This window comes from Ranitomeya imitator, chromosome 2 (genome assembly GCF_032444005.1).
Source record: "Ranitomeya imitator isolate aRanImi1 chromosome 2, aRanImi1.pri, whole genome shotgun sequence".
NCBI lineage: Eukaryota > Metazoa > Chordata > Amphibia > Anura > Dendrobatidae > Ranitomeya > Ranitomeya imitator.
Genome location: NC_091283.1, coordinates 251,183,514 through 251,205,559, shown reverse-complemented (window position 1 = coordinate 251,205,559; position 22,046 = coordinate 251,183,514). Strand labels below are relative to the sequence as shown.

The 22,046-nt window shown below is 44.6% G+C and overlaps 1 protein-coding gene across 1 annotated transcript in view; it reads left to right on the top strand.

Annotated features, from left to right (window-relative positions):
- LOC138662925 (oocyte zinc finger protein XlCOF8.4-like) overlaps window positions 1–21,109 on the top strand; it is a 29,765-nt gene extending 8,656 nt beyond the window's left edge. The window contains exons 2-7 of the mRNA XM_069748933.1: window positions 1,644–1,793; window positions 1,923–2,102; window positions 2,185–2,308; window positions 2,392–2,489; window positions 2,688–2,778; window positions 20,284–21,109. Of these exons, the coding sequence (XP_069605034.1) occupies window positions 1,644–1,793; window positions 1,923–2,102; window positions 2,185–2,308; window positions 2,392–2,489; window positions 2,688–2,778; window positions 20,284–21,056 (1,416 nt within the window). The 3' untranslated portion in view covers window positions 21,057–21,109. The remainder of the gene's footprint in view (window positions 1–1,643; window positions 1,794–1,922; window positions 2,103–2,184; window positions 2,309–2,391; window positions 2,490–2,687; window positions 2,779–20,283) is intronic.
- Window positions 21,110–22,046: the final 937 nt, after the last annotated feature.

Below are 22,046 nucleotides of genomic sequence, written 5' to 3'. Positions count from 1 at the left end.
ACATCCTGCATCCCATAGTCCAGTGCCCATATACCCATCATGCATCCTCCATCCCATAGCCCAGTGCCCATATACCCATCACACATCCTCCATCCCATAGCCCAGTGCCCATATACCCATCACACATCCTCCATCCCATAGTCCAGTGCCCATATACCCATAACACATCCTCCATCCCATAGCCAAGTGCCCATATACCCATAACACATCCTCCATCCCATAGTCCAGTGCCCATATACCCATCACACATCCTCCATCCCATAGTCCCGTGCCCATATACCCATCACACGTCCTCCATCCCATAGTCCCGTGCCCATATACCCATCATACATTTCCTCCATCCCATAGTCCAGTGCCCATATACCCATCATACATCCTCCATCCCATAGTCCAGTGCCCATATACCCATCACACATCCTCCATCCCATAGTCCAGTGCCCATATACCCATCACACATCCTCCATCCCATAGTCCAGTGCCCATATACTATTATTATTTATATGGCACCATTGATTCCATGGTGCTGTACATGAGGAGGGGTTACATACAGATAACACAGTAAATTAACATTTACAGACTGATACAGAGGGGCGAGGACCCTGCCCTTGTTGGAGTTACATTCTGCAGGATGGTGGGGAAGGAGACAGTAGGTTGGGGGGTTGCAGCAGCTCCGGTGATGGTGAGAAGGAAGCAGAGTCAGTGCAGGCTTTATGATTTCCTGAAGAGATGGGTATTCAGGTTCCGTCTGAAGGATCCGAATGTGGTAAATGGTCGGAGGGAAGAAGATATTCTACCCAGTCACTCACAGGCAACCTGCTATGAGCACAAGGCACTCCAGCAGATCTAGTACGCTTCTGAGCACATCCTGGAGAACACAAAGCGACCCTCACATATGACATCGGTCACTGCCTCACACATTTTAAAAATTATAAAATGTGTCTTCTGCTTTTTCCATGTTTTTTTCTTTTTACAAGAATTGTTGGAGACAATTTTCTTTAGAAACATTTCAATATCTATTTTTTCTGGTGTTTTTCCTGTAATATAGGAAAGCCTAAGTCCAGAAATAAACCCCATAAATCACTGTACATGGAGACTTTGGGATCAGATCATTTCTGTCCGCGTTGATTGTGGAAACAAAAAATCTTTTCTAAAAGCCTCAAACTTCTGTGTGTGAATCAGAGCTGAGATCTAACGTGATAGAATATTACAGTGCGGGGAAGACGGGAAACCTTCATATAGAGGCCGGTGGTGATGGAGTCAGTGACCGACTCTGGACAAATATGTTTCTAGAGCCGTAGTAGAAGATGAAGATGTCGTCCTCATCATGAAGTAGTTATTTCTCACGTCGCGTGTAATGAATATCTCCTGCAGTATTGCTAATGCCGATTCCAGGGTCGGTAAATGAGACGAGAATTAGCGTTATGGAAGATGAGTCTATGAGAAACGTATTCAGCTGCCGACTCCGAGGAGGAAACTGCTTGTTGTCTGTGGCCTAAACATATAGGATTTATTAGTAGATATAAAGAAGGAAACTAAATACTGTAAAATAATAAATCTCCTCATATGTTTCCCTTATTATCTCCTGTAATTGTATTATTACACAGGATTCTTATGATGTTACATCGGCTCATCTTCTCATTCAGGTCTCTACAATATCGGATCCTCTCAGTGAAGATCTTCTACAAAAGAGAATTTTCCTGATTTACCCATCAAAGATGGATATGGACAGAGACAAGATGGCGGAGAGGATATTACACCTCACCCTAGAGATCCTCTTCCGGCTTACTGGAGAGGTGAGAGATTCTGATGACGTCACATTGCATCATTCTTATCTATGGGAATAACAGATGGACAGAACTGGAGAGGTGAGGACTCTGGAAATGTCTGTAGTGAGATTTATTAATGTGTCTCTCCATTACCAGGATTACACAGTGGTGAAGAAGACCTCTAGTGATCGCTGTCAGGACCCTGTGTCTGAGGAATGGGGAAGACCCCTGAGCCCAATCACGGGGCCTCCACCTCACCCGCTGATCCATGAGGACATAAATGACCAGAAGATCCTAGATCTCACCTACAAGATGATTGAGCTGCTGACTGGAGAGGTGACACTGCTGGGAATGCTGGGACATTATACAGTAACACTATGAATGGATCGGGGGATGACGGTATCATTGTATGTGTCAGGTTCCAATAAGGTGTCAGGATGTCGCTGTCTATTTCTCCATGGAGGAGTGGGAGTATTTAGAAGGACACAGAGATCTGTACAAGAACGTCATAATGGAGGTTCCCCAGCCCCTCACATCTCCAGGTAATAGACAGGACTAAATACACACGGCCTATAATTATCTGTATGTAAAGAATGAATTCACTCCCTGTATGTGTTTCCTCCAGATCTATCCTGTAAGAGGACAACACCAGAGAGATGTCCCCGTCCTCTTCTTCCACAGGACTGTAACCAAGAAGATCCCAATGCTCCTCAGGACCATCAGGTAGATGGAGAGAAGGTGTCAGGAGATCTCCCCTATGATGTGTAGACTCCGGTGAAGGTCTTGTGCTCGGTCTTGTTTTATCCACCAGTATTATAGGTTTTATACTTGTGTAATGAGAACGGTGGAGATGGCAGGATTAGAGCTGTTCATAGATGGGACTTCTCCATCTGTCGGTGACTTTTACAATATTTGTTTCAGGGTGAAGATCTGACCCATATTAATACTACAGAGACATATGTGAGGGGGGATGAGCGGTGTAAAGAGGAGATTCCCACATATGGCTACCCAGGTGAGGAGTAACCACTGAATGCAGAGAAGTCACAGATTCTTCTCAGTCACCGGCTGTGGCTGCTTTATCGGTGGTGTAGTCCGGCCATATTTCCATGATCACCATTTTGCCTCTAGACCACAACATTCTCCTCCACCCAAAACTGTTCTAATGACTTTGGGCATTGAAAGCCCTTTTCTATAGAACTTCCAACCTGGTGGATCCACCTACCCCCTGGTATTAGTGTGAGGGTGATCCCTTAAAGCGAGATCTAAATGATTGCTTGCACCTGACCCAATAGAGGCCGTGTGCTCACTTAATGAGTCACACCGAGCACAGAGTTTAGGTATCGTTACACTTAACGACTTACCAACGATCACGACCAGTGATACGACCTGGCCGTGATCGTTGGTAAGTCGTTGTGTGGTCGCTGGGGAGCAGTCACACAGACAGCTCTCTCCAGCGATCAAAGATCAGGGGAACGACTTCGGCATCATTGAAACTGTCTTCAACAATGCCGAAGTCCCCGTGTAAACAGGGTAAACATCGGGTTACCAAGTGCAGGGCCGCGCTTAGTAACCCGATATTTACCCTGGTTACCATTGTAAAAGTAAAAAAAACACTACATACTCACATTCTGATGTCTGTCACGTCCCCCGCCGTCAGCTTCCCGCACTGACTGTGTCAGCGCTGGCCGTAAAGCAGAGCACAGCGGTGACGTCACCGCTGTGCTCTGCTTTACGGCCGGCGCTGACAGTCAGTGCAGGGAAGCTGATGGCGGGGGACGTGACAGACATTGGAATGTGAGTATGTACTGTTTTTTTTTTTTTTAACTTTTACAATGGTAACCAGGGTAAATATCGGGTTACTAAGCGCGGCCCTGCGCTTAGTAACCCGATATTTACCCTGGTTACAAGTGAACACATCACTGGATCGGCGTCACACACGCCGATCCAGCGATGACAGCGGGTGATCAGCGACCAAAAACAGGTCCTGATCATTCCCCAACGACCAACGATCTCCCAGCAGGGGCCTGATCATTGGTCGCTGTCACACATAATGAGATCGTTAGCGGGATCGTTGCTACATCACAAAAAGTGTGACGTTGCAACGATATCGTTAGCGAAATCGTTATGTGTGAAGGTACCTTTAGATGTATACTCCTTTCTCAGCAAAGACTTGCACACAACTGAAGTTTATTCTCAAGACAGAGAGACAGGAAATGGGCGGCATACAATTATCTGAGTGGCCAGTGTCAGTCTATGATGGGTTCATTTCAACTTCACTTCCATATATGGTATCCAGTATCTTAGCTTCTGCATTCCAAGGATTCCTTCCAGGGTGTTGTCTGAAGACACAGACGCCATCTTGGTACACCATATCTGAACTGACTTTTATAAGGTTTAACAATTGATTTCTTCAGCCATTCTCTCCTTCACATTAGAAGGTGCTGACCGTTACCTGCCCAGATCTGTAAACTATAAAGCCAAATGCCAGCGTACGTAGAATGTGCTGACAAGATAGAAAATCACTTGATGAAAAATATTCTGATGGGCCTGTAAGAGAAAGCGGAGGGTAATGGTGCTGTTGGCTTCCTAGAACCCTGAGATCTTATCGGAGGAATCTCCTTTCTCTCCCTTCTGTGCTGCTGAATGTGATCATATGATCCCTACAAGACCAGGTCCAGTCTTTCTGGACAAACTTCACTTTTATGATCGACAACATTAAATGTGCAGTGAGGCCAAGTGTGAATTTCTGGACAATAACAGAGTTTCCCTTTATCAGGACTTTTCAATTTGTAGTAAAACCGACTAACTTCCAGGAGGATTGTGCTAATCTACATAAACCCATCACACCGGTGCCATGATATATCTCTGAGCTGTGCGTGGCTGATGGCTGTAATATACATTTATTCCCGCCTGCAGGAGATGTGTTGGCTCCAGCCCTGGTTTCATGGATTCACTCCACCTCATAAATTACATTGTTTTTGATCCTAAGAAATTCAGATTACTGCACAATCTCTCCTGAAATGGGGAACAATATTATTTCCTCTAATCTTCTGGTCAGGATTCATAGTAGCTCCAATGGTCCACCATAAATGAGTGCAACTCTGGTTTACTGCTGTGTCATCTGTATTTGTAGTTTTCGGTTAATCAGAATCTTGTGGGGCGGGGCTTTATGTGATGCTCTGGGGTGGGGCTGTGGGCGGGGCTTTATGTGGTGCTCTGGGGTTGGACTGTGGGCGGGGCTTTATGTGGTGCTCTGGGGCGGGGCTGTGGGCGGGGCTTTATGTGGTGCGCTGATTACATATTCATCTGTATTGGCTTATGACAGGTTGCTGATCCCTCACTGACCTGCCCCCATTTTCACATAATTCATATAATAGTGTTCATATTATTGTTGATAATGCCTATAATATTGTGGCTATTGGGAGGCTTAAAAACATGGGTATTACATACCTGGTAATGTGTTTTTTCATGAGACATGACGGCACCACGAGAAAGGGGATCCGCCCATCAAGGACAGGAATCCTTCAAGATAAATGGGTGGCTCCTCTCTCCACATCAGTTGTTTTACAGAGTACAAAAGGAACTCCGCCGGTTAGTGTACACATAAATAATACATCCTATATGGTTCTATTCACCGATATCCCAGGGAGTGTATAATACAAATAATGCTAATAATGCACCCAACTAATGACGTGATCAAAAGAGTGGGAATATAAGGGTGCCATCATGTCTCATGAAAAAACACATTACCAGGTATGTAATACCCTTTTTTTTTCCATCATACATGACGGCACCACCAGAGAGTTACAGAGATTTGAATTCTCTTCAGGGAGGGATCACTGATCGTAACACTCTTCTCCCAAATGTGAGATCAGAGGTAGAAGATAGGTCTAGCCTATAATGTGTAAAAAATGTAGACGGAGAGGACCAAGTGGCCGCCTTACAGATTTGGTCGATGGTAGCATCTGCTCTCTCCGCCCACGACGTCGCCATGGCCCTCGTGGAGTGGGCTTTCAGACCCTGTGGAACAACCCTGCCTGCACTACTATACGCTAGAACAATGGCCTCTCTCACCCATCTAGCGATAGTTTGTTTTGAGGCTTTAAGGCCCTTCCTTGACCCTGGAATGAAACAAATAAAGCCCTCTGTCTCCTCCAGGATTTTGTACTTTCTAGATACTGTAGGATATATCTCCTGACGTCTAGGCAATGGAGTCTGTCCTCTTTCTTGTTGCCAGGATTGGGACAGACAGAGGGTAGGGTTACATCCTGAGCCCTATGGAATCTTGACACCACCTTGGGGAGATATGCCGGATCTAATTTTAATACCACTCTATCGTCCATAATTTTTGTGTAGGGGGGTCAGCTGACAACGCGTGTAAATCCCCCACCCTACGGGCCGATGTAAGTGCCACTAACAAAGCTGCCTTTAATGTCAGTACTTTATCTGATGTTGTATTTAATGGCTCAAAGGGGCTTTCTGTCAATACTAAATTTAGATCCCATGGTGGAGGAGTAGGGGATGGAACAGGGTCAGCTCTACTACAGGCTCGGATAAACCTCATCATCACCCATCTATTGCTTGCCAGGTCACAGTTGAATAAGGCTAAGCTGAAATGTGTACTTTGAGGGTACTAACAGCTAATCCCAGATCTAAGCCCTTCTGCAGGAACTTCAGTATTGCCGGGACTTCCCCTTCCCGTATTGGCCCTGAGCTGGACAGGAATTTCTTCCATGTTCTCCCATAGATCTTGGTCATTACTGGTTTTCTGCTTCTAAGTAAGTTGGATATTAAACCAGCTGAGAACCCTTCTTTTTCTAACAACGACCTTTCAAATGCCAGGCTGTCAAATGCAGCCCGGAATTCTGCAGGTGGCTGTTGGGACCTTGTGTTGGAAGGTCCTGGTCTTCTGGGAGTACCCACGGGTCCGTCACTAACATTACTCTCAGCCAGTAAAACCATGGTGTTTTCGGCCAGAAGGGAGCTATTACAATTAGGCCGGCCTCACACTAGCGTGTTTTACGGACGTATGAGAGGTGCTGAAAATACGGATTGCATATGGTACAATGCTTCTCTATGCCCCAGCTCCTATCTGCTGTATTTTACTGATCCGTATTATACGGTCTTCTGCGGCCGTAGAAAATCGCAGCATGCTGCGTTTGTCACCGTATTGCACAAAAAATATGCCAATGAAAGTCTATGGGGGCCAGAAAAATATGTATTACACACGGACCAACAGTGTGACTTGTGAGAAATATGCAGCGGTGTTCTAGCGAAAAGCCGGCAATTCAGTGCGGTGTACAGTAAAATCACACTGACCGGTTAAAATAGAATAGCTAAAATAAATGTCTACACATAGTATAGGGGTATATATATATATATATATATATATATATATATATATGTCAGTAGACACATATATGTATATATATTTATATTTCATACAGCGCTAGATAGCAGAATAGCCGGTAATTCAATTGTCGGCTTTTGCTATCTCCTTCTCAAACCCGACATGATATGAGACATGATTACATACAGTAAACCATCTCATATCCCTTTTTTTTTTGCATATTCCACACTACTAATGTTAGTAGTGTGTATGTGCAAAATTTGGGCACCCTAGCTATTAAATTAAAGGGTTAAATCGCTGAAAAAATTGGTGTGGACTCCCGTGCAATGTTCTCCGCCAGAATGGTAAAGCCAGTGACTGAGGGCAGATATTAATAGACTGGAGAGGGTCCATGGTTATTGCCCCTTCCTGGCTAAAAACATCTGCCCCCAGCCACCCCAGAAAAGGCACATCTGGAAGATGCGCCTATTCTGGCACTTGGCCACTCTCTTCCCATTCCCGTGTAGCGGTGGGATATGGGGTAATGAAGGGTTAATGTCACCTTGCTATTGTAAGGTGACATTAAGCCAGATTAATAATGGAGAGGCATCAATTATGACACCTATCCATTATTAATCCAATAGTAGGAAATGGTTAATAAAACACACACACATTATTACAAAGTCTTTTAATGAAATAAATACACAGGTTGTTGTAATATTTTATTATACTGGTAATCCACCTGAAGACCCTCGTTCTGTAAAAAAGGTAAAATAAAAAAACAACAATATCTCATACCTTCCGATGATCAGTCACGTCCCACGCTGTAAATCCATTTGAAAGGGTTAAATAATTTTACAAACAGAAGCTCTGCTAATGCAGCTGTGCTCCTGCCTGTAATCCCCCGGGGAATGAATGGAATGTAGGTCAATGACCTGTAGTCACCTTCAGTTGCGGTGATGCGCCCTTTGCTGGATGTCCTCATATGAACTCGAGCCTGGGAACTTTTCAGAATATTTTCCCACCTAATGGATAGGTGTCATAATTGATGCCTCTCCATTATTAATCTGGTTTAATGTCACCTTACAATAGCAAGGTGACATTAACCCTTCATTACCCTATATCCCACTGCTACATGGGAGTGGGAAGAGAGTGGCCAAGTGCCAGAATAGGCGCATCTTCCAGATGTGCCTTTTCTGGGGTGGCTGGGGGCAGATATTTTTAGCCAGGGGGGCCAATAACAATGAACTCTCTCCAGGCTATTAATATTTGCCCTCAGTCACTGGCTTTCCCATTCTGGCGGGGAAAATTGAGCGGGAGCCCACGCCAATTTTTTCCACGATTTAACCCTTTAATAGCTAGAGCACCCAAATTTTGCACATACACACTACTAACATTAGTAGTGTGGAATATGCAAAAAAAAGGGATATGAGATGGTTTAATGTATGCAAACCATGTCTCATATCATGTCGGGTTTGTGAAGGAGATAAGAAAAGCCGGCAATTGAATTACCGGCTTTTAAGCTATCTAGCGCTGTATGAAATATTAATATATATATATATATATATATATATATACAGTGCCTACAAGTAGTATTCAACCCCCTGCAGATTTAGCAGGTTTAATAAGATGCAAATAAGTTAGAGCCTTCAAACTTCAAACAAGAGCAGGATTTATTAACAGATGCATATCTTACAAACCAAAAAGTTTTGTTGCTCAGTTAAATTTTTATAAATTTTAAACATAAAAGTGTGGGTCAATTATTATTCAACCCCTAGGTTTAATATTTTGTGGAATAACCTTTGTTTGCAATTACAGCTAATAATCGTCTTTTATAAGACCTGATCAGGCCGGCACAGGTCTCTGGAGTTATCTTGGCCCACTCCTCCATGCAGATCTTCTCCAAGTTATCTAGGTTCTTTGGGTGTCTCATGTGGACTTTAATCTTGAGCTCCTTCCACAAGTTTTCAATTGGGTTAAGGTCAGGAGACTGACTAGGCCACTGCAACACCTTGATTTTTTGCCTCTTGAACCAGGCCTTGGTTTTCTTGGCTGTGTGCTTTGGGTCGTTGTCTTGTTGGAAGATGAAATGATGACCCATCTTAAGATCCTTGATGGAGGAGCGGAGGTTCTTGGCCAAAATCTCAAGGTAGGCCGTGCTATCCATCTTCCCATGGATGCGGACCAGATGGCCAGGCCCCTTGGCTGAGAAACAGCCTCACAGCATGATGCTGCCACCACCATGCTTGACTGTAGGGATGGTATTCTTGGGGTCGTATGCAGTGCCATCCAGTCTCCAAACGTTGGCACCAAAGATCTCGATCTTGGTCTCATCAGAGCAGAGAACCTTGAACCAGTCAGTCTCAGAGTCCTCCAAGTGATCATGAGCAAACTGTAGACGAGCCTTGACATGACGCTTTGAAAGTAAAGGTACCTTATGGGCTCGTCTGGAACGGAGACCATTGCGGTGGAGTACGTTACTTATGGTATTGACTGAAACCAATGTCCCCACTGCCATGAGATCTTCCCGGAGCTCCTTCCTTGTTGTCCTTGGGTTAGCCTTGACTCTTCGGACAAGCCTGGCCTCGGCAGGGGAGGAAACTTTCAAAGGCTGTCCAGGCTGTGCAAGGCTAACAGTAGTTCCATAAGCCTTCCACTTCCGGTTGATGCTCCCAACAGTGAAGACAGGTAGGCCCAACTCCTTGGAAAGGGTTTTGTACCCCTTGCCAGTCTTGTGACCCTCCACGATCTTGTCTCTGATGGCCTTGGAATGCTCCTTTGTCTTTCCCATGTTGACCATCTATGAGTGGTACTTTAGGGGAACCAAACAGAATTCTGGTGGGTTGAGGGGTTGAATAATAAATGACCCTCTGAAAAGACTTTTCACAATTTTAAAAAAAAATAAACAAAGAAATAACATTCTTTTTTGCTGCAGTGCATTTCACACTTCCAGGCTGATCCACAGTCCAAATGTCACAATGCCAAGTTAATTCCAAATGTGTAAACCTGCTAAATCTGCATTGGGTTGAATACTACTTGTAGGCACTGTATATGTGTGTGTCTCACTGACATATATATATATATATATATATATATATATATATATACTGTATATATTGCCATTTATTCAATGGCGCTTTACATGTAAATAGGGGGCAAATATAGACTAGTACATTAAACATGAGCAAAAAACAAGGCACACAGGTACATAAGGAGGGAGGACCCTGCCCGCGAGGGCTGACAGTCTGCAGGTGGCGTATTCCTTAGTTTCAATAATATCCAACCCTTACTTGGGGTTCAGACATCTAAGGATTTGGAATAGGCGTGATCTCCTGGATGAGTAATGTATGTACATCCCAATGCTCTACCATTATCCATGTACTGTTATTGGTTTGATCTACCTTCAGTCCAGGGTCTCTGTCCTGCAGGTTCCTGCTGATCTCTAACCAAGGTTTAACCTGAGCCCAGAAGGACCGATGAAGGAACAGTCCTGTGTTATTAGCACATGCAGCTGATTATTGGTCGGTACAGTCCTCATTGTGTTGTGGCTGTACCTATCACCATACTTTTGCTGGGCAATAAGTTCTTTTATAAACCTATTCTGGGGCTGTGGAGTCCATAAGTATCTATCAAAATAACTGGAATTCACTGCTGTTCATTGTTGGTATTGGGGCTCAGTGTGTGTGTTTCACCCTCTGTTTCTGCTCCATACCTTGTTTACCACATTCAAACTGAAATTATTATTATTTATTATTATAGCGCCATTTATTCCATGGCGCTTTACATGTGAGGAGGGTTACACATAATAAAAACAGGTACAATAATCTTGAACAATACAAGTCACAACTGGTACAGGAGGAGAGAGGACCTTGCCTGTTGTGAATTCTGTGGCAGAGCTCCCTCCTGTGGTCACAAGTGGTACTTCGGCTGATTCTGTCTATGAGCTTCCGTTGGTGGAGGTGAGTGGTACTGCGGCTTCTGAGTTTCCTTCCTCAGGTGATGTGGTGAAGTCGTTAGGTGCTGCTCTATTTAACTCCACCTAGTGCTTTGCTCCTGGCCTCCAGTCAATGTTCTAGTATTGGTCTTGCTTCCTCCTGGATCGTTCCTGTGGCCTGTCTGCTCTGCATAAGCTAAGTTTTGCTTGTGTTATTTTTGTTTGCTATTTTTTCTGTCCAGCTTGCTTAATTGGTTTTTCTGGCTTGCTGGAAGCTCTGGGACGCAGAGGGAGCACCTCCGTACCGTTAGTTGGTGCGGAGGGTCTTTTTGCCCCCTCTGCGTGGTTGTTTGTAGGGTTTTGTGTTGACCGCTAAGTTATCTTTCCTATCTTCGGTATGTTCAGTAAGTTGGGCCTCACTTTGCTAAATCTATTTCATCTCTGCGTTTGTATTTTCATCTCTACTCACAGTCATTATATGTGGGGGGCTGCCTTTTCCTTTGGGGTATTTCTCTGAGGCAAGGTAGGCTTATTTTTCTATCTTAGGCCTAGCTAGTTTCTCAGGCTGTGCCGAGTTGCATAGGGAGCGTTAGGCACAATCCACGGCTGCCTCTAGTGTGGTTGGATAGGATTAGGGATTGCGGTCAGCAGAGTTCCCACGTCTCAGAGCTCGTCCTAAGTCTTTTGGTTATTGTCAGGTCACTTTGTGTGCTCTGAACTTCAAGGTCCATTGTGGTTCTGAATTACCTAATCATAACAGTACTGGAGGCCCAAAGTACTAATGCTTCTCAATAGAGGGAAAAAAGAGGTTCTGAGACCATTTTTTTTTTCTTTGCACTGTGTTTTGCCTTTTTTTTCCCCTAGACATTTGGGTGGTTCAGGACACAGGTGTAGTGATGGACATTAAAGGTCTGTCTTCATGTGTGGATCATCTCACTGCAAGAGTACAAAATATTCAAGACTTTGTGGTTCAGAATTCTATGTTAGAACCAAGAATTCCTATTCCTGATTTGTTTTCTGGAGATAGAGCTAAATTTCTGAGATTCAAAAATAATTGTAAACTGTTTCTGGCTTTGAAACCTCGCTCCTCTGGTGACCCAGTTCAACAAGTTAAGATCATTATTTCTTTTTACATGGCGACCCTCAAGACTGGGCATTTTCCCTTGCGCCAGGAGATCCTGCATTATGTAATATTGATGCGTTTTTCCTGGCGCTCGAATTGCTGTACGATGAACCTAATTCGGTGGATCAGGCAGAGAAAAATTTGCTGGCTCTGTGTCAGGGTCAGGATGAGATAGAGATTTATTGTCAGAAGTTTAGAAAGTGGTCCGTGCTCACTCAATGGAATGAAGGTGCGCTGGCAGCTATTTTCAGAAAGGGTCTCTCTGAAGCCCTTAAGGATGTCATGGTGGGATTTCCCATGCCTGCTGGTCTGAATGAGTCTATGTCTTTGGCCATTCAGATCGGTCGACGCTTGCGTGAGCGTAAATCTGTGCACCATTTGGCGGTATTATCCGAGCATAAACCTGAGCCTATGCAGTACGATAGGACTTTGACCAGAGCTGAAAGGCAAGAACACAGACGTCAGAATGGGCTGTGTTTCTACTGTGGTGATTCCACTCATGCTATCTCCGATTGTCCTAAGCGCACTAAGCGGTTCGCTAGGTCTGCCACCATTGGTACGGTACAGTCAAAATTTCTTTTGTCCGTTACTTTGATCTGCTCTTTGTCATCTTATTCTGTCATGGCATTTGTGGATTCAGGCGCTGCCCTGAATTTGATGGACTTGGAGTATGCTAGGCGTTGTGGGTTTTTCTTGGAGCCCTTGCAGTGTCCTATTCCATTGAGAGGAATTGATGCTACGCCTTTGGCCAAGAATAAGCCTCAGTACTGGACCCAGCTGACCATGTGCATGGCTCCTGCACATCAGGAGGATATTCGCTTTCTGGTGTTGCATAATCTGCATGATGTGGTCGTGTTGGGGTTGCCATGGCTACAAGTCCATAACCCAGTATTAGATTGGAAATCAATGTCTGTGTCCAGCTGGGGTTGTCAGGGGGTACATGGTGATGTTCCATTTCTGTCTATTTCGTCATCCACCCCTTCTGAGGTCCCAGAGTTCTTGTCTGATTACCGGGATGTATTTGATGAGCCCAAGTCCAATGCCCTACCTCCGCATAGGGATTGTGATTGTGCTATCGATTTGATTCCTGGTAGTAAGTTTCCTAAAGGTCGACTGTTTAATTTATCTGTGCCTGAGCACGCCGCTATGCGGAGTTACGTGAAGGAGTCCTTGGAGAAAGGTCATATTCGCCCGTCATCATCGCCATTGGGAGCGGGGTTCTTTTTTGTGGCCAAGAAGGATGGTTCGCTGAGACCTTGTATAGATTACCGCCTTCTAAATAAAATCACGGTCAGATTTCAGTACCCCTTGCCGCTGCTATCTGATTTGTTTGCTCGGATCAAGGGGGCTAGTTGGTTCACCAAGATAGATCTTCGTGGTGCGTATAATCTTGTGCGTATTAAGCGGGGCGATGAATGGAAAACTGCATTTAATACGCCCGAGGGCCATTTTGAGTACCTAGTTATGCCTTTCGGACTTGCCAATGCTCCATCGGTGTTTCAGTCCTTTATGCATGACATCTTCCGAGAGTACCTGGATAAATTCCTGATTGTATACTTGGATGATATTTTGGTCTTCTCGGATGATTGGGAGTCTCATGTGAAGCAGGTCAGAATGGTGTTCCAGGTCCTGCGTGCTAATTCTTTGTTTGTGAAGGGATCAAAGTGTCTCTTTGGTGTTCAGAAGGTTTCATTTTTGGGGTTCATTTTTTCCCCTTCTACTATCGAGATGGACCCTGTTAAGGTCCAGGCCATCTATGATTGGACTCAGCCGACATCTCTGAAGAGTCTGCAAAACTTCCTGGGCTTTGCTAATTTTTATCGTCGCTTCATCTGTAATTTTTTTAGTATTGCTAAGCCATTGACCGATTTGACCAAGAAGGGTGCTGATGTGGTCAATTGGTCTTCTGCTGCTGTGGAAGCTTTTCAAGAGTTAAAGCGTCGTTTTTCTTCTGCCCCTGTGTTGTGTCAACCAGATGTTTTGCTTCCGTTCCAGGTCGAGTTTGATGCTTCTGAAATTGGAGCGGGGGCTGTTTTGTCACAGAGAAGTTCTGATTGCTCGGTGATGAAACCATGCGCCTTCTTTTCCAGGAAGTTTTCGCCTGCTGAGCGAAATTATGATGTTGGCAATCGAGAGTTGCTGGCCATGAAGTGGGCATTCGAGGAGTGGCGTCATTGGCTTGAAGGAGCTAAGCATCGCGTGGTGGTCTTGACTGATCACAAGAACTTGACTTATCTCGAGTCTGCCAAACGGTTGAATCCTAGACAGGCTCGTTGGTCGCTGTTTTTCTCCCGTTTTGACTTTGTGGTTTCGTACCTTCCGGGCTCTAAAAATGTGAAGGCGGATGCCCTGTCTAGGAGTTTTGTGCCCGACTCTCCAGGTTTGTCTGAGCCGGCGGGTATTCTCAAAGAGGGAGTAATTGTGTCTGCCATCTCCCCTGATTTGCGGCGGGTGCTGCAAAAATTTCAGGCTAATAAACCTGATCGTTGCCCAGTGGAGAAACTGTTTGTCCCTGATAGGTGGACGAATAAAGTTATCTCTGAGGTTCATTGTTCGGTGTTGGCTGGTCATCCTGGAATCTTTGGTACCAGAGATTTAGTGGCTAGATCCTTTTGGTGGCCGTCTCTGTCGCGGGATGTGCGTTCTTTTGTGCAGTCCTGTGGGATTTGTGCTCGGGCTAAGCCCTGCTGTTCTCGTGCCAGTGGGTTGCTTTTGCCCTTGCCGGTCCCGAAGAGGCCTTGGACACATATCTCTATGGATTTTATTTCTGATCTCCCCGTCTCTCAAAAAATGTTGGTCATTTGGGTGGTTTGTGATCGCTTCTCTAAGATGATCCATTGGTACCCTTGTCTAAATTACCTTCCTCCTCTGATTTGGTGCCATTGTTCTTCCAGCATGTGGTTCGTTTACATGGCATTCCAGAGAACATCGTTTCTGACAGAGGTTCCCAGTTTGTTTCGAGGTTTTGGCGAGCTTTTTGTGCTAGGATGGGCATTGATTTGTCTTGTTCCTCGGCTTTCCATCCTCAGACTAATGGCCAGACCGAACGAACCAATCAGACCTTGGAAACATATCTGAGATGCTTTGTTTCTGCTGATCAGGATGATTGGGTGTCCTTCTTGCCTTTGGCTGAGTTCGCCCTTAATAATCGGGCCAGCTCGGCTACCTTGGTTTCGCCGTTTTTCTGCAACTCTGGGTTCCATCCTCGTTTCTCTTCAGGGCAGGTTGAGTCTTCGGACTGTCCTGGTGTGGATACGGTGGTGGACAGGTTACAGCAGATTTGGACTCATGTAGTGGACAATTTGACCTTGTCCCAGGAGAAGGCTCAACGTTTCGCTAATCGCAGACGCTGTGTGGGTCCCCGACTTTGTGTTGGGGATTTGGTTTGGTTGTCATCTCGTCATATTCCTATGAAGGTTTCCTCTCCTAAGTATAAGCCTCGTTTCATTGGTCCGTATAGGATTTCTGAGGTTCTTAATCCTGTGTCTTTTCGTTTGACCCTTCCAGATTCTTTTTCCATCCATAACGTATTCCATAGGTCATTGTTGCGGAGATACGTGGCACCTATGGTTCCATCTGTTGATCCTCCTGCCCCGGTTTTGGTGGAGGGGGAGTTGGAGTATATTGTGGAGAAGATTTTGGATTCTCGTGTTTCGAGACGGAAACTCCAGTATCTGGTTAAGTGGAAGGGTTATGGTCAGGAAGATAATTCCTGGGTCTTTGCCTCTGATGTCCATGCTGCCGATCTTGTTCGTGCCTTTCATATGGCTCATCCTGGTCGGCCTGGGGGCTCTGGTGAGGGTTCGGTGACCCCTCCTCAAGGGGGGGGTACTGTTGTGAATTCTGTGGCAGAGCTCCCTCCTGTGGTCACAAGTGGTACTTCAGCTGATTCTGTCTATGAGCTTCCGTTGGTGGAGGTGAGTGGTACTGCGGCTTCTGAGTTTCCTTCCTCAGGTGATGTGGCGAAGTCGTTAGGTGCTGCTCTATTTAACTCCACCTAGTGCTTTGCTCCTGGCCTCCAGTCAATGTTCTAGTATTGGTCTTGCTTCCTCCTGGATCGTTCCTGTGGCCTGTCTGCTCTGCATAAGCTAAGTTTTGCTTGTGTTATTTTTGTTTGCTATTTTTTCTGTCCAGCTTGCTTAATTGGTTTTTCTGGCTTGCTGGAAGCTCTGGGACGCAGAGGGAGCACCTCCGTATCGTTAGTCGGTGCGGAGGGTCTTTTTGCCCCCTCTGCGTGGTTGTTTGTAGGGTTTTGTGTTGACCGCAAAGTTATCTTACCTATCTTCGGTCTGTTCAGTAAGTTGGGCCTCACTTTGCTAAATCTATTTCATCTCTGCGTTTGTATTTTCATCTCTACTCACAGTCATTATATGTGGGGGCTGCCTTTTTCTTTGGGGTATTTCTCTGAGGCAAGGTAGGCTTATTTTTCTACCTTAGGCCTAGCTAGTTTCTCAGGCTGTGCCGAGTTGCATAGGGAGCGTTAGGCGTAATCCACGGCTGCCTCTAGTGTGGTTGGATAGGATTAGGGATTGCGGTCAGCAGAGTTCCCACATCTCAGAGCTCGTCCTATGTCTTTTGGTTATTGTCAGGTCACTTTGTGTGCTCTGAACTTCAAGGTCCATTGTGGTTCTGAATTACCTAATCATAACACTTGCCCGCGAAGGCTCACAATCTACAAGGAATGAGTGAGAATACAGTAGGTGAGGATAGAGCTGGTTCAGCAGTGGTTTGGTCGATCGGTGGTTACTGCAGGTTGTAGGCTTGTCGGAAGAGGTGGGTCTTCAGGTTCTTTTTGAAGATTTCGATGGTAGGTAAGAGTCTGATATGTTGTGGTAGAGAGTTCCAGAGTAGGGGTGATGCGCGAGAGAAATTTTGTATGCGATTGTGGGAAGAGGAGATAAGAGGGGAGTAGAGAAGGAGATCTTGTGAGGATCGGAGGTTGCGTGCAGGTAAGTACCGGGAGACATGGTCACAGATGTATGGAGGAGACAGGTTGTGGATGGCTTTGTATGTCATGGTTAGGGTTTTGTACTGGAGTCTCTGGGCAATGGGGAGCCAGTGAAGGGATTGACAGAGGGGAGAGGCCGGGGAATAGCGAGGGGGGGACAGGTGGATTAATCGGGCAGCAGAGTTTAGAATAGATTGGAGGGGTGCGAGAGTGTTCGAGGGGAGGCCACAGAGCAGGAGGTTAGAGTAGTCGAGGCGGGAGATGATGAGGGCATGGACTAGTGTTTTTGCAGATTCTTGGTTTAGGAATGTACGGATCCGTGAAATATTTTTGAGTTGAATGCAGGAGGAAGTGGAAAGGGCTTGGATTTGCGGTTTGAAGGAGAGATCAGTCTCAAGGATTACCCCGAGACAGCGAGCTTGTGGGACTGGGGAGAGTAGGCAGCCATTTACTGTAATGGATAGATTCATTGGGGGGGTCGCGTGAGATGGGGGAAAGACAATGAATTCTGTTTTGTCCATGTTAAGTTTTAGGAATATAGCGGAGAAGGATGAAATAGCGGATAGACATTGAGGGATTCTGGTTAGTAGGGAGGTAATATCTGTTCCAGAGATGTAGATCTGTGTGTCATCAGCATAGAGATGATACTGAAAACCGTGAGATTCTATGAGCTGTCCCAGGCCAAAAGTGTAAATTGGGAAGAGCATGGGCCCTAGAACTGAACCTTGCGGGACTCTGACAGATAGGGGGCGAGGTGAGGAGGTGGTGTGTGAATGGGAGACGCTGAATGTTTGGTCTGTTAGGTATGACGAGATCCAGGATAGAGCCAAGTCTGTGATGCCAAGGGATGAGAGGGTCTGTAGTAATAGGGAATGGTCCATTGTGTAAAAGGCAGAGGACAGGTCCAGGAGGAGGAGGATAGAGTAGTGTTGCTTGCTATTGGCGGTTAATAGGTCATTGGTGACCTTAGTTAGGGCAGTTTCAGTGGAGTGGTGTGACCGGAAGCCTGATTGTAAGCGGTCGAAGAGGGAGCAGGAAGATAGATGGGAGGACAGTTTAAGATGGACATGTTGTTCCAGTAGTTTTGAGGCACAGGGGAGAAGTGATATAGGGTGATAGCTAGATACAGAGGATGGGTCAAGAGAGGGCTTTTTGAGGATAGGTGTGATTGAGCACGCAGCAGTGGCACAGTGGTTAGCACTGCAGCCTTGCAGCGCTGGGGTCCTGGGTTCTAATCCCACCCAGGACAACATCTGCAAAGAGTTTGTATGTTCTCTCCGTGTTTGCGTGGGTTTCCTCCGGGCACTCCGGTTTCCTCCCACATTCCAAAGACATACTGATAGGGATTCTAGATTGTGAGCCCCTTTGGGGACAGTGATAATAATGTGTGCAAAATTGTAAAGCGCTGCGGAATATGTTAGCGCTATATAAAAATAAAGATTATTTATTTATTTATTTATTATTGAGCCATTATAAATTGGCCATTATAGACATTTATCAGACACTCACTATGGTGATTATCTTTGCGAATTTCTTTAGATAGCTATATTTCTTCTGATCATTCGGATCATTTCTATATTTAGCCTGATTTTTGCCTGGGACTTTGGTCCTTGGGCTTCTGTACCCACCCTGGGACCTTTACTTTGGTATTCTCCATGGTGCTTTCCGGAGGGACGTAATGGAAAAAGGGAATTAGACCTACAGGAAATTCTGTTTCCAGGTCGTCCCTCAGGACAGCACCCTTATTTCCTTCCCTAATGTTTGTCTTTAGGCTTGCACAGGATCAATCTTCCGGCAGATCGTTCTTCCGTTTGGTCGCCATGGCTCGAGATTAAGATTAAGTCGTTAAATGGTTTATTATATACTCATTTGTAAGGCCGCGTTTAGACCATTTCCTTCCATCCTTCTGTGGTACTTTGAAAAACCAATGGAGGGTGGAGGTAGGAGGGGTTTGTAACCTCTCTGTGATCCTGTCCCGCTACAGGTCAAGGAAGGACGTCCTCCAGGGTACTGTCCTGAGGGACTACCTGGAAACAGAATTACCGGTAGGTTTATTTCCCTTTTTATGAGGCAGATCGCCCGGGAAAGTTCGTTGCTACAACAAACTTTCCTAGTGATTTGTCTCATTGGCTGGTGTAATGCTAAAGTCATCAGGACCTGAATCAATCAGGTCTCCCTGAAGTCGAGGGTCACAGGATGCATTGAGCGCTGGAATCCCCTCGTTATAAGGTACGTGGGGGTCCCGATGAGCACAAAACCACCATCCGTAGACAAACATCGGCGCTGCACAAAGCCCTGCTACCGCCGACGTTTATCTACCATTGGCAGTCACAAAGCGCTTAAATTAAGGATACCATCATTTCTGTCCAGGCCTATTTCATGAGTTTCATTTTTTAAATTCTGTGGAAGCATGGTTGAAAAGCAATGTCTGACTTTCATTTGTTTATTTTCATAGATGTTTGATTTATTTTTTCTTTTGTCAGATTCAAGTTATTTCTGTGATCATTGTGGGTTTTTCTGTCATTAAACGAGGGGTACCAACAATTTAAATCACGTGTGTAGGAGGAATGAATATTTTGACTCCACAGCCACTTTCTGGAAATTAACACACAGTGGATGTTGGAGAGTGAACATTACACATTTGCCATTTTATTACCCAGCACATAGTGCCCAGATTGTGCTCCAGGAGACACACCGCAAATTAAGTGGATTCTTCTCACTATAATATTGGTAAATACAGGAATCCTAAATGTTGTTTGAGCACACTGCAAGACTCAGAAGTGAGAGCGGATTTTGCTGGATTGGTTTATAGAAACTCTGTTAATGTTCAACAGCCTTTGAGCCACTAATAGTGTGGGAACCTCTGTTTTTCCATTGACAGATGATGGACCTGAGTGGGGACTTGTTTTTTGTGAGATGAGAATTGGTATTATTTTCACCTACATAACATTGATTGGTTTCTTTTTATTTGATATTTGGGAGGCAGAATGAACAACCAGTTGAACACCACACACTACTGGTTCATCCAACAAGGTTTTCTACTAGACTGTGAACTGTCATTGTCTTGGTAAATAATTAACTTTTTTTTACATAGCTTGCCATTTTTATGGAAAGTTTAAGTAGAAATGTTTAAAAATATAAAACTCAAGAATATTTTATTTAAAAAAATTGTTTTTATCTTAGCAGGTTACTGTACCAGGAGATCAGAGGGACAGCTGACATCTTCAATTTTTAAATCTGATGATCTTGAGATCCTTCTTGATACAACTAAAGTTATTGTTGTTACTTCAGATATACCATCATCAATTCACAGCAAAGATTTATCATCTGATCCTATGAAACAGGTCCCATCTTCTGATTCATTACTGACTGCTAAGGAAAATCAAAGTCACAAAAGAGGCATTCAAAGACAAACTGCTCCTAAAGTAAAGAACTCATTTTCATGTTCAGAATGTGAGAAATGTTTTAACCAGAAATCAGATTTGGTTACACACCAAAGAACTCACACAGGAGTGAAACCTTTTTCCTGTTCAGAATGTGGAAAATGTTTTAGCCAGAAATGGTATCTTGTTAGTCACCAACTAACTCACGCAGGAGAGAAGCCTTTTTCATGTTCAGAATGTGGGAAATGCTTTAGCCAGAAATGGTATCTTGTTAGTCACCAGAGAACTCACACAGGGGAGAAGCCTTTTTCCTGTTCAGAATGTGGGAAATGTTTTATCCAAAAATCAGATTTGGTTAGGCACTATAGAACTCACACAGGAGAGAAGCCTTTTTCCTGTTCAGAATGTGGGAAATGTTTTAACCAGAAATCATATTTGGTTGGTCACCAGAGAACTCACACAGGAGAGAAGCCTTTTTCCTGTTCCGAATGTGGGAAATGTTTTAAATGGAAACCGCTTCTTGTTAGACATCAGTGCAGTCACACAGAGGAGAAGCCTTTTTCATTTTCTTAATGTGGGAGATATTTTACTTGGAAATCAACTGTTAATAAACATCAGAGACGTCACATAGGGAGAAGCCTTTTTATGTTCATAATGTTGGAATAGCTTTAACCAAATTTGAATTTTCTTAAATTGGTTATCTCTTGTCATTCCTCATGTTGTTGAGAAAAGGATAAAACTAAACTTTATTAATTCCAAATGTAAAACTATACCCACAATTCACTCCCTGAAGGTTAGTCAGTAGGTGATTAATAAAAAAATTATGTACCCCACATCTCAGTATATAGGGTGAGGTTTTTTTGTCTTGTCTCGCTTGAATATAGGTCAATATTAAATAGTCTCCTGATGAGTCGCCTTTGGTAAGGACGATGAAACCCGTAGACATGAGAGGCTTGGAGAGCGAGTGTGTATACGTCACCGACCTCACCCTATATACTGAACTGTGGGGTACATGTTTTTTCTATTAGTCACCTACTGACTAACCTTCAGGGAGTGAATTGTGGGTATAGTTTTACATTTGGAATTAATAAAGTTTAGTTCTATCCTTTTGTCAGTGAATTTTATAATCCATGGATCATTTTATATATAATTATATTTTATTAGTATTTTTTCTCAGTGAACTGATTCCTCATGTTTGGCCTCATTAAAATAAAAACACTCATACTCCGCTGGCAGCCGGCTCCACTTCAGCGGTGTCGAGACTCACTGTCCCGGGGCTTATGTGAGGTTGTTACATCACACGAGCCCTGCACCCGATCAGCGGCAGCTTCACTGCTCCTTCCTTCGGACGTATTGACTATGAACATGAAGCCAGGGCCGCGGCTGCTCTCTGACTGCCTCATGGTGCTTGATTTGTCCGAAGGTGAAGACAGTGACGTCAGCGCTGATTGGGGACAGGGCTCACATGATGTAACAACCTCAGAAGAGCCCCAAGAACACAAGCGCCAACACCAGTGAAACGGCGCCACCATGGGAGGTTTGTATGAGGAATTTTTTTATTTT